Raw genomic sequence first — 13,301 nt, 5'->3', positions numbered from 1 at the left:
CCACTGAGCACTACGTAAAGTGATGTAATCTGGGTCTATTTTGGGTCTACTAACTTCCCTAACCTAACCCAGTGTGGCGAAATGGCAACAGGTGATGTCATTCCTGCCTATCCATCACAGAAGATCAAAAGGGAGCAGCCAAGGATAGGGCAGGAGGGGCGGAGTCAGAGAGACAGTTGGGGAGGTGAAATAGCAGTTAGGGTTTAGGAGAGAGAAGAAGAGGGTTAATGAATTGAGCTGAGAGTGTTAGGAGAGGGAATTGAGAAGGTTAAAATATAGTGAACAAGCAGGAATGAAATTATAAGTACTATAAGAGAGATATTGATTAAAAGTATATAGTAATTCGGAATAAAAGTACTTGCAACCCCATATATAATCAAATCCTTGGTAATACCTGATACAGTCCATACGTGATTTACCCTTGTGATTTACTTGACAATAAACGAATATTTGTTACTAAAACCTCCGATTCCTAAGTTCAATAAACCTTAGCTTTGGCAGCACACATGTATAACATACATACTAATCGGTATTAGGAGGATAATACCTGGTGGCAGCTAGAAGAGAAAAGGGTGTGAGCCTTTTTGAGGGCCAAAATAAACAGGGGCAACAAAGTCGAACGCCACATCCAGCATCTCCCATCTTGTCATTAAAAGATGTTGGACCGAACCTCTCCTCTGCCCTAGAGAGTCAAAGATAAAGAAAACTGGGAGTTGCCATCTGGAAACTTCTGGAGGGCAGCACTAGATCCACTCTGTCCCCAATAGTTGCTGGAAACTCTAGTAGTTGCTAGGCAACTTCCTTTCCAAACAGGAGGTTAGGCCCTCCAAGGCATAAAGCCTGTCAGCTAAGTCTTCTCTCCTGGTGAGCACAATTTAGATGTAAGCACTGGGTCCTGCATGTGGGACTCCCAGAAAGGTGAATTATGGGATGCACACCCTTTTGAGGCAGCTCTGTGAATCCACTCTGACTTTATATGCACCAGGAGGGGGCTCAGGTCATGGGACTGTCTGTCAAGTCGGACTTACCCACATTAGAGGGCTAATAATGATAAGGAGAGGGGGAGGCTTGCTGAATTTCCAGTAACAAATACCAAAATAGCTCCGACACTGGAAGAGAAGAAACATCTGAGCCGCACGAGATGTGTCAAACTAGGGCCTGTAATTTTCTCCCTATTATTTTTTCCTTTACTTGTGTGAAATACGTTGGACTGATTCCTTTCAAAGAGCTGACACATTTTCACATCTAATTCCAGAAGAGATGAGATGTGAAATGTGTTCCTAGGAGGGTGAGAACTCAAGGGCTGCCCTTTCGTACCGTGAAAGGGTTTTCACTTAACATTTGTAGGCTTCACAGATGTGTACTGCAAAAAAAGAAAAGAAAAGAAAAGAAAAGAAACAACAACAAAAAAAACCTGCCAAAGATTTATTTTATATTTTTGAAGGAAAAAGAGAGAGGCAAACGACAGCAAAGACATTCAAGGCTCAGCTGAAGTGCTAGGATTGTGACTCATTTTATTTGCATCTCTGCATCCCGAAGCTCCTGCAAGCTGTTGGAAAACCTATTTTATTAATGGATATAAAGCTTAATGGATAATAGATAGTTTAATGCTATAGCATTGTTCAGGCATTAAATGTACTTGCAGATGAAGCACAGAAGGAAGGAGAATTTGCAGGCAATTCTTTCCCCCCACTCCCCCCAATCACCTAAGGCAGGGCTTCGATCCAGGCCACTGAAACGTAGTGTGTGCAAAAAGAAATGCTGCTGGAAGGACAGGAATGCAGCCTCCAGCCAAGGAAATGCAAGAGGAAGGCTCTCTGCAGAACCAATAGAAGTGGTGTATGCTCAAAAACAGAAGTGCTTCTCTCCATTCTTCTGGCCTGTCCCTGTGTAAACCAATATCATGTGATCCAAACAGAACCAACAAAGTAGTGAAACCGAGGGGCCAAAACATTTATGGCCCAGCCTTCTTTCTTTCTTTCTTTCTTTCTTTCTTTCTTTCTTTCTTTCTTTCTTTCTTTCTTTCTTTCTTTCTTTCTGTCTGTCTGTCTGTCTGTCTGTCTGTCTGTCTGTCTATCTAACTGTCTGTCTGTCTATCTAGCTATCTAGCTATCTAGCTATCTAGCTATCTAGCTATCTAGCTATCTAGCTATCTATTTATTAAATTTATACCCCGCCCCTCTAGACCATGTCTACTCGGGGCGGCTTACAACATAAAATAAATCAATATAAAATATATATAATCATTAAAAATACAATTACTATATTAATTAAGACAATTAATTTAAGAAAAGGATTACCAAGATGGGGTAGGATAAGGAAAGAAGAAATAAAAAGACTTAGCTGACTGGAGGGAAGGCCTGCCTAAATAGCCAAGTTTTTAAGTGTCTTTTAAAAACACCCAGCGAGGGTGCCAGCCGAATTTCTGTTGGGAGGGCGTTCCACAGCCGAGGGGCCACAACCGAGAAGGCCCGGTTTCTAGTTTTTTCCTTCCGAGCCTCTCTTGGCGTCAGGCCCCTCAGCCGTCCCTGCTGGCTATGGCGGGTGATTCGGGTAGATCTGGGTGGGAGAAGACGATCTGCCAAATGTTGAGGCCCCAAACCTACATGTGAAGGGCAGTGAATCTGAAGAGGGGACTCTTTGCATCCATGGACAGTCACCACATGTTTTAGAACCCTGGAAAATTAGAAGTCCAAATCACTCCAAATAGCCCCATAGGGCAGTGATTAACCTGCAGTAGTGAAGTCAAGCCTCTGCGCACAATCTGCTATTCAATCCTAACTGGTTCAAGTAGCCAGCTCAATTCTGACTCAGCCTTCCATCCTTCTGAGTTTGGCAAAATGAGTACTCAGCTTGCTGGGGGTCAAGTTATTGTTTGCATAATTATGTTGTAAACCACCCAGAGAACGCTGTAGCACTATGGGGTACTACAGTATAGAAATCACAGCAACAGCAACAACAACAACAATGAGAAAAGTCTCCACGGATAGCAGATGCACTGCACTTCAGTCTCCTTCCACATGTACTGTATGAAGGCAAGAGGCCTGGAGATGCACCAACTAGTGTGTTTCCCCTCCTTGTGTGTTTCGTCTCTGCAGGTAGTTAAAACCCTGAATAGATCTCAAGTAATGATTAACATTACACACACAAATACATACACAAAGGTTTGCAGCTGAGTTGCTATGAGTGCAGAAACATCCGTTATAGCATCTCCAGGGAGGAGAAGGAAAACGTCCTCCTGTAATTCTGGAAAGCCAACCATTGTCAGCATGTTTTCTGGCCACCCCGTGATACACTAAGATACAATGAGATGAATAAAAAGCATTCTTTAAAAAGAGATTTAAAATATTGTTTAAAGTGCCAGTCGTGGAATCAGCTACATGAACCAAAAGCCATTGGAAATAATATGGTGTTTGGGCCACCCACCAGAAGATCACAAAGGTGGATAAATCAGTATTCTGACTTCAGGTGAAATGGCTTCCTGTGTTTCTATGTCTCCAGTTCTGCAAACAGATAGGTATGCTTTCAGATATTCCTGGAAATTCCCCCACAGGATATCCAGTGGATGTTTTCAGACTTGCACTGTTGTGTGTTGGTTTAAAATCTCTAGAATGAATTCTAGCATTTGAGATGGTCAGAATGTGAAAAAGTTATTTTTCTCCCTCCTGCAAACTCCACCAGGCATGCCAAATGGGAATTTGAGGAATTCTAGTTTAAAAAGTAACTCTATCAAATGGAAATAGCCACAGGACCCCAGCAGCCCAGTCTCCTGTGCCATGCAGCTTTATTTATTCCGAGTGAAAATGACAACTTCCATTATAAAGGTGAACTGTCATTTGTCCTGTCAGCTGAGCACAATGGGAGCAATTGTCTGGGGCCATTTGCTCATTGGACTTTGCATGTCCACCAAATTATAGTGCTCTGGCTACTTTGAGAGTACTAGAGAGAAAGGTCTCAGCTCAAGAGGGAGCAAAGCTTGAGAATGTTGTTTTTCGAACTACACTTCCCAGAAGTCTTTGCAAGACTGACAGTGGAGCACATGCTTTATGTAAAGACAACTCCAAGATTGATCCCTAACATGTCTAGTTAGGATGATACACGGCCAACCAAGGCCATTCCAGAATATTTAACTACATTAAGATGAGCAGTAAAAGTTTATTTAATTTGTGTAGATAAGAACTATTGGGGGAGATTATGAGGGTTTCATTAGATTTTTTTTTTACTTTTTATGGTGAAAGACTCATAGAAGTGAATTTTGCAATTTTGGGAAAAATGCATTCTGTGCAATAAATTTTGCATTTTGCGCAAAATAATGGCATTGCTGACCAAAAAAAAAAAAACTAACTCGTTTTTGCCTTTGTGCAAAAGTGAAAAAATCCAGAGCAGTTGGGCTTTTTTAGTTGGCTTTCTCAGTGTTTCATTACACCTTTTTCACTGAGAAGAAAATATTTGAGTCTTCATTACTTCCCTCAGTGGTAATCTACAATGCCATCCCTAAACCTAAAGACAACGCACACAGTACATAGTATCCCAGGCTAACTATGTTATTGCACACCATGAGACAGAGAATCCCACAAGCATTTCTGCTCTTTCCTGATACACTTAATCAGCTGCCTGAGACAATTGCCTCACTCTGCCCAATGTGTAGCAGCTGACAAATCATCCTAACAAGTAGCAGTTGACTGGCATCATTAATTGGGATTGAAGGGGCAAAGCCCCACACAGTTGCTGTCAGATATCACACAGGATAGGGATACAAATCTTTGCTCATTTTATACATACAGGTGGAAATGAAAGAGTTATCTTGCTGCTATGTGAGATTATGAGAGGGTTAGGGGTGGGTGAGTTTTTGTTTTTGTTTTATGCATTTTTCCAGTTTTGCAAGATTTTTGTGAGAACTTCAGAGAAATAGAGGGGTTTTTGCACAAAACCTTGCATTTTGTACAAAAAGTCGTATTTTCCACAAAAGTGTGCATTCTGCACAAAATACAAACTTTTTAACACACTATACATATGTATGCCCAGAAAACCTGACATTTTTTCTTCATTTGTTTGCTAATGTTGTTGTTGATGACGATGATGGGGAAAGGACTGGCATTTTTACTCTGGGTTTGCAGGAGGTTAATGTCTCAACAACTTATTTTTCTCATCTGCATAGATTGCAGGATCTTGACTCAAGAGCATGAGCATAGAATCACCCATCCAATGTGCAAACATTTATTTATTTATTTATTTAATTCATTCATTCGTTCAATTTGTATCCCACTCCCATTAATGTCACAGCACTACCCTGCATGTGTTACAACTTGTAAAATAGAAAACAAAAATAAAAATAGAGATATTAAAACAAATGACAATAACCCTAGTTCTCAAAGCATAATAAAATATGGCTATTTCATATTCATTTCTACTATTTTCATTCAGTGGAATTTCCCCATTTCAATTTATTATTTTCTCATGCCATGTAATTTTATATAATTGACCATTTGAGCAGCTGCCCACTGCCTCCTCTCCTGGGTCCTGAAGCCCTCTTCCCAGTACTTGCTGTTTGGCAATAGTGACCAAACTATTGTGAGTGACTGATCTGCTGAATCTATCTCTTTCTTTAGCAAAGGCATTCCTAATCCATGTCCCTTTCTTGATTAATCTTATATACTGGATTACCGTATATGTCTTTTGCTTTGAAAACTTATAATCTTAATGATGATAAAAGCTATGATAAATATTGACAGAGGACTAAAGAAGACACTAAATTGCCAAGAGAGGATAAAGGGAAGTGCAGGGGGAAGGGAGAGAAAATAATTTGACCAAGGTCACAAAGTATCCCACTAGCAAAATAAGATCTAGATCACATATGTTCTAAGGCAACATTTTACACATTGCAATTTGAAATAAGATGAAAGCTGTCAAGTTATTAAAGCTTAATGAAAGCAAAAACAGAAAAAGGCAATTTTTTCAGATTTTGATGCATAGAAAAGGCCTTGGCACATATAATGTCTCAACTTAAGGACCTTGGACAAAACAAGAGAGGTAGACAACACCATCAACTGACAGGGACTGGACTCAAACCATAGGGTCCCTTTCAGTGAGGCAGTTCTAAGATGAAGATTGAGATCAATGCAGATCATGTACTAGTGGCTACCTAAGAAGTCACTTCACAATTTTTAAATTAGTATGTAAATCCATTAGGCTCCTTCTGTAACCACTGCTGCAGAGGCAGGAGCTCTTTGCCTGCCCACCTGGGTGAGGTGCGTGAAGGAGGACAGGTTATTGTTGGGGAATGATGTTTACCTTTAAAAGGCAACTTCCTCCCATCCTTGTCCTCTTTGTGTCATGCTCATTGGCTCACACACCCATCATAGGCATCCTTCAGTCTCGAGAGACTATGGTAACATGCTCTGAATCGAGGAGCGTCCTCTCCAGAGCATGAAGCCTGGGTAAAGTAATATGGAGGATAGGCTGTTACCAAGCAGCAGATCTCCCCTCTCCACATTGCTGAAATGGTCCAATGGAAAGGCAAGTGCCAATACAACTGGTTCCAGCAACGTCGCAGGAGTTGGCAGAACGACACGAACTGCCTTCGGGACTTCAGCTCCGGATTTTGCCTGTAGGTTAACTCCTGAAGCCTTTTCCATGAGTGGATATAGCTGCAAGGCAGTGGAGGTTTGAAATCGGAGTTTTCCTCCTCCTAGATGGGCTGCTTTCACACACACACCATATGTGAAAAGCAAGATTAACTGGTCGCTTCACGGCCGGATGGGAATTTTTGACCTGTCCTTATAATTGGCCCTAAAAGAGCAGATGAGTTTTCACCCATCCCATCTGAATTTTGTTCGTTTGGCCTTGGGGTTGGGTGAGGTCGCTTATCATTGGTCACACTGGAGAGTAGTGGCAGAAGTCATGAGTTGGAAGGTGAGTTTAATGGGCACCCGCTAGGGACGTAAGCTAAAGATCCTGAAGTTTCTGCACTGGATGAGCTAAAGGTGAGGAGTTTCATCCAGCCTATGTCCTGGGGGGGGTACTCAGTTGTTATGGAAACTCGTCCAGTGAAAGTCTGGGTCTGGGACAAGGCCGGCCCCAGGTCCAGATGATTCCACCCTACTGTAGGCCCCCTTGTGAAAAGGGGTCTTGTGTTAATGTTTAACAAAGTGTGGCCTTTATTTCAACCAACCTCCTGTGTCTCACCTCAATACTCCAGAACAAGGTATAGCAAGTACATCAGGTACCGAGCCTTTAAAAAAAAATTGAGGAGCCCATCCATCTATGGACATAACCAATATGTATTTCCAGTCACAAACACAGTAGGCTTGGGTATTCAAGTATTGCACCTCTAATAGCCAGAATGAAGATCGGAGCCCAGTGTTGCTTCCTCTAATTGCTGTCAGTCTCCAAAGATCCTGGCAGAGCAGGTAGGAGCAAGCAAAAACACAGATTAAGTCTTAACCTTGAAGCAGCAAGAGACAACCCTGTCCTAGGCAATGTGTTTTAGAATGTCCTAAAAACACTTTCTATCTTATCTATTTCAGTGGGACAAAGTTGCACAGTCTCCTGGGCAGCAGGACATTCCATCAGGCACTCTGTTCAGATGTGGTTGCTTGCTTATTGATTGGATTTATTTTAAAACTTTTTTAAATGCCTCCCAACATTTTTATATCCCTATAATTTTTTTATACTTCCCGTCATGGAATCAGATTCCATCATGGCATGCTGTAAAAGAGTAATAGCCATAATGTATTGTATCAGAACAGGAAGGAGCAAATGGTGCAGAGGCATTGTATACACTTTGAAATAACAGGGGCGAAACCAATGCCTTAACTTGGGCTCTGCATGTTTGCAAAATGAGCATCAACGGTGACTCTCAAGGGATAGTATTCTTTTGATCTGAAAAGCCAATAACGCAGGCAAACATTGAAGCTGAAGAAAAGAGGAAGACCAAATAAGGGGTGGACTGATTCAATAAAAGAAGTCACAGCTAGAGATGGGCCTGAACTGCAGTTCATCACTCCAGGCTGGTTCACCGTTCACCGCTGCCTCTGAGTGGGCACCCACCAGAAAAGGTGGGGCTGGGAAGTCAGGGCACCCATGAAATAGCTAGGCAGTTGGAGGGCCAAGCCAACACAAACAGCCAAACCAGCAGTTCATGCCCATCTCTAGTCACAGCTTTCCATTTGCAAGACATTAGCAGTTCTGTTAATGATAGAACTTTTTGGAAGTCGCTAATTCATAGGGGTCTCATAAATTAGAAGTAACTTGATGGCATGCTTATAGTACTGTTCCTTCAGATATTAGGTTCTTGGCCTTTTAGGGGTTTAAAGATAAGCTGGCTGGATAGTTCAGTGGTTTAGCCAAATATTGTGTTTCTTGGGAGAAAAGCAAGCCTGTGTAGTCATGGGCAAGCTGCACAGATCAAGAACACCCCCAGAAGAAGGGAATGGTTGACTGCTTCAGCATGTTCTGTACCTAGAAAAACCCTGAAAACGGTCACCATAAGTCACAATTGACTAATCTATATACAATTAATTAAATGGTTCTATACATGAGTAACTACCAGGGTAGTTCTGGACTAAGTGTGAACCACACTTTCTATGAAAATTAAAATTCTGACAGCGACACTGTGCTAGTTTTGAGATATCTTCAATGACAACTCTACTTGCATTACAGTAATCCAAGCAGGTGACTTAGTTGGATTTTTTTTCAGTACTGTACTTGTTTTTTTGTACAAAATGGATTATAATCTCACAAGACAGTAAATCAGCTTCTTTGTGGCTAGCTCCAGAGGGTTGTTTACAAGATGTCTCCAGCTCTTTTAACACTGCTGGTTTCAGACACACGTCTTTCGTTCACTTCTCTTCTCTGCTACGCAGTCATTTTTTCCAAGATGTGGTGCTTATCTCCTTCAAAGGAGTTGAAAGAGAACTCTTAGGTATCAGAAGTGAATAGCCAACAACAGTTAGTGCTCATGAAGACCAAACAACCGTTCTGAATGGAGCCTTGGTCTAAGAGAAAAATAGTCAGAAATTATAGTACTGCTTTTATGACCCAAGGATGTCTTAGGGGAATCTTTGGTCTCTCAGAGCAAAACCGCCTCCTTAAAGCTCCCTAAGGTTTGCTCCTGTCCACAGAAAAGTTCAACACTTGTTCATTCTGTCACATGAGACTCTCTACTTTCCCTCACTTGGCTCATTACATCCAAAGCTGGAGACTCCTGACTCCGTTTTTGGAAGTGCTATGAGTCCAGCTTGAATTTTAATCTGCCTTTTACAGGCGCTATCATAGCGTTGAACCCTGTCCCCAAAATAGATTCTCACTTCCGATAACTCCTATAAAGAACAGACTAAATCCCAGAATGGATCCATAAGACCTAATGATCTGAGATGAATATAATTGATATTCTGCTTGGATTGTCTCTTAATTTTAGAAAAAAATATTTTTTGGACTACAGTTCCCAGAATACACACAGGCTGTGTGATTCTGGGAACCATAATCTAAAAATGAAATGTAACTGATTCTAAAGTGCATGCATTTCCCCCAAATGTACATACTGTTCTAAGTGGGCTCTAGATCAAATTAAGCTTGGATTCTTATTGAAAGCATGATTGAGGTGAGGCTATTGTACTTTGGACCTATTGTAAAAAGGAAAAACTCACTGGAAAGACAATATTGCTAGAAAAGTGGAGGATAATAGGAAAGGAAGAAGACTAATATGAGATCGATTGACTCAGTAAAGGAAAGTACTCTTCAGTTTGTGAAATGTGAGCAGGGCTGTTACCCATACGACTTTTTGGAGGTCATTAATTCAGGAGGTAGCCCTGCGTGGAAAGCAAGTTAACATCAAGAAGTTAGCATCAAGAAGAAGGCATCTTTTCTCCTATAAACTGAAATGTATTTTTGCTTACTTTTCAGCAAAACGTATTTTGAATAACTTATATTTTTTTAAATATAATTATCATTTCATGCGTATTTTTTCTCCAAAATAAACCTCGACTCTTACAAATGCTCAAGTTTCCAAGGCAAGTCTCAAGAAAACTGAGATGGACCCTTCCTTTGAGAATCTCATTTCTAAGACAGCTCATGTCAATCCTAAGTACAGTCCATCAAACATACCTTTCCCACTTGGTTTGGAAAAACCTAAACAGTGTTCCCTACATGCCGTATCCCTTGTGGACAGCTTCTTAATTCGTATTTATGGATCTGTGAAAAGCATGTATATTCTTATGCTCTGCCCATTCCTTGAGTCATCCAAGATTGTTCCTGATCCTGAGCTTTTAAAAAAGAGGGAAAAAACCAAATTCGTTTAAACTCTACTCAATGTAGCCATATAGAAATGACATTTATATCTTAGCAAGTAGCATGCTCTCCGCTGAAAAATGTTCAAAAAACCAACAGTATAACTAATGAATGATACACTTTACTTGGCAGAAAACACATTATGTTTGTGATCCCTGTGTTTCATTAGAAAGTGAAGGCATTAAATACATTACCTATGAGAAATTATTCAGATCAGTTCTCCTACAACTTTTTTCTGGCTACTTTTCCATCCACACCTTTTGTATTTATTGGCCAATATCTGCATCATGGCTCATAATTAATATCTGGATTTGCAACAAGGTACAGATTATGTAGTAATAAACACAGTTTATAGCCAAATAGCTCTTGGTATAAAAGTGTATTCCATACCATTAAGAAAAGTTTCTGGGGAAGCTGCAATTATGCAGTCGCAATGACAACGATGGTGGAAATGGCTGATTTTAATTGTTCTCTTCATTGAACATTTATTCATTTAAGAGGACTGCTTCTCTCTCTGGTTTTTGGTCTTCGTTTGGTGCAATGCAGAAGGAAAAACATTTGCTTTGACATATTTATTTTGTTACAGTTATTCCTTCAAGAGAGTTTCTCAGTACGTCCCGATATTTTACAGTTTGCTGTAGAAGGAAATTTATTCTTTGGACAGGTTTATTCTTTCAACATCTCCTCATTTAAGTAGGGCTTCAGTCTACAAGGCTATTACTAACAATCCTCTAGGAAGGGGCTCATCTTTGGCTGAGTAACAAACAAGGCCATCAGCGTACATACTTCAAATCAAGGTTGTGCTGTAAATCATCTGAAATGACAGATGAATAAATAAGGTACAAACCTTACCTGCTCCAGGAAGTAAGCGGGTTCTTTTAAGAATGTAAAAAGAAAGAACTCTCTGATTTCATATCTCTCACTGTACCAAAGGAAGAGTAAAGAAGTCTGAGGGTACTGATGCTACCAGTGGTACTGGCAGTGATAACTACCGTATTTTTTCTGTATGTAAGACAATACTTTTGTCTAAAATCTTTAGACTGAAAATTGAGGGTTGTCTTATACACGGAAGTAAGTTGAGAAGCAACTTACAGCAAGAGGAGAAGGGGACGACAGAGGAGGAGATGGTTGAACAGTGTCATTGAAGTGACCAACATGAATTTGACCCAACTCCGGGAGGCAGTGGAAGACAGGAGGGCCTGGTGTGCTTTGGTCCATGGGGTCACAAGGAGTCAGACATGACTTAACAACTAAACAACAAGTTGAAGAGAGAACAAAACGGCACATACGTTGCCCCTGTAAACAGGCTGCCTCAAATCATGAAGCTTAGCTTCCTAGAGTCAGGAGACTTAGCTTCCTCCAATCACGAGTTTTATGGAACTGATGTCAGCTGATGCTGAACAAACCAATTGGAACACACCTCATTAGAGGTGGCGCCTGTAGGCAGTGTTCATATTCAAACGGGGACTCGTAATGTTTGAGCGTTCTGATCCCAGAGGCTGAATACTCAAAGCTACGTTTTCTTAATTTGGGGTTAGAAAAGTGGGGGCAGCATCTTTTACACGGGGGCATCTTATAGGTGGAAAAATATGGTAAATTTAGGTAGCTGGCTGGGCTGCTCAGTGAGTTGGGTACCTGGCTGCGTAAACAGAGGTTGGGAGTTCAGTTCTTGCTCTCCCAACCTCTGCGTAAAAAGAGGTTGGGAGAGCAACCAACCTGGGAAACCCTGGGCAAGCTGCACAGTCCCAGAGGGCCGCCAGAAAAAGGGAATGATAAATTGCTTCTGAGTACACCTAGAAAACCCTGAAAAGCATAAGTTGGAATCAACTTGACAGCATACACTTATTGCATAGTTGGGGAGCATTAAGCTCTTGAGCCAAATGAGGATTTCCTGGGGTCCCAGTCCAAAGGATGTACAAATGGATACACTCCTTCTCCGTGGTATTATGCTTCTCCACTCGTAAAAGCATCTGATTGGATTTTCTGGGGGAAAATATATATATCATGGGAATGGGGGCAAATGATCCAGGGCCACGTGGTTTTTGAGCAACCCCTGCTTTATGGTGTGCTTCTAGCTTTATTGCCTTGCAGTCACCCTTTCTACAAGCTTGCCATAGCCATTCGCTTGACTCTACTGGGTCTTCATTTAAATTTGATAGCTACAATAGGAAAGCAGCTTTGTTTTTGTAATTTTAAAAACAAGCCAGGGTTCAACATAGCCAACACCTAAGTAATGTATTTTGCCTACTCCATACATTTTCCATTTAAATCTTCTTGCAGCACTATGATTAATGGGCATCACTGCAGGTTTCCTTAAAACTGAGTCGCAAAATGCAAGCAGGAACAATGTGCGTCTTTTAATTATTGTTATTTTTTGACCTGATTTGCCCAGGGCACTTCATCTTCTTGACAAGGAGACGATGTCTGGGGAAAACTCCCTAACTTGGATATTCTTGTTTCTTTTTCTCTCCATCTCTTCCTCTCCCTTTGTTCACAGTTCCAAAGACAGCTCCTGCTAATGTAAGTGGCAGAAGCGGAAGACGGCATGAATTAGTAATAGCATGGGAGGTAAGGAAGTCTTTTGATTAAAGTCCTTGTTTCATGTTGGTGTCTTTGAGGGCAGGCTATGGAGGTCTGCACTGGGGTTTTTGTGCAGCAAAGCCTGTCAAGAGGGGGACACAAAAGACCGTTTCTTAAACATCTGTTAAAACCTCCCTGTGGGTCACAATTTAATGTGAGGAATAAGTGCCGGTAGGATAGGAGACCTATCATTCACAACAGAATTCCAAATTAATTTTTAGTTTCCTTCTCCTTTCAACATTAAATTTAAGCCACAGGTCAGCTTTCAGCACCAGCATGTTCAAGCAATTAGGGCAGTGATGACAAACCTATGGCACGCGTGTCACAGCTGGTACGTGGAGCCCTTTCTGCCGACACACGAGCCATAAGTCGCCGGATTGCTACTCCCCCCCCCCCGGTGCAGCCAAACTTGAGAAGGCGGCTGCAGCTCATGC

The 13,301-nt window shown here is 41.3% G+C and overlaps 1 protein-coding gene across 4 annotated transcripts in view; it reads left to right on the top strand.

Moving 5' to 3' along the window:
* Nucleotides 1-13,301, top strand: part of CNTN5 (contactin 5) — a 590,502-nt gene that overhangs the window by 543,853 nt on the left and 33,348 nt on the right. For all 4 annotated transcript variants that reach the window (XM_078390096.1, XM_078390094.1, XM_078390095.1 and 1 more), the window contains exon 18: nt 12,785-12,855. In XM_078390096.1, coding sequence (XP_078246222.1) covers nt 12,785-12,855 — 71 coding nt within the window. The remainder of the gene's footprint in view (nt 1-12,784; nt 12,856-13,301) is intronic.

Source organism: Pogona vitticeps, chromosome 3, assembly GCF_051106095.1.
Source record: "Pogona vitticeps strain Pit_001003342236 chromosome 3, PviZW2.1, whole genome shotgun sequence".
Classification (NCBI taxonomy): domain Eukaryota; kingdom Metazoa; phylum Chordata; class Lepidosauria; order Squamata; family Agamidae; genus Pogona; species Pogona vitticeps.
The sequence above is the reverse complement of the archived record's forward strand: the minus strand, read 5'-3'. Positions and strand labels throughout refer to the sequence as shown.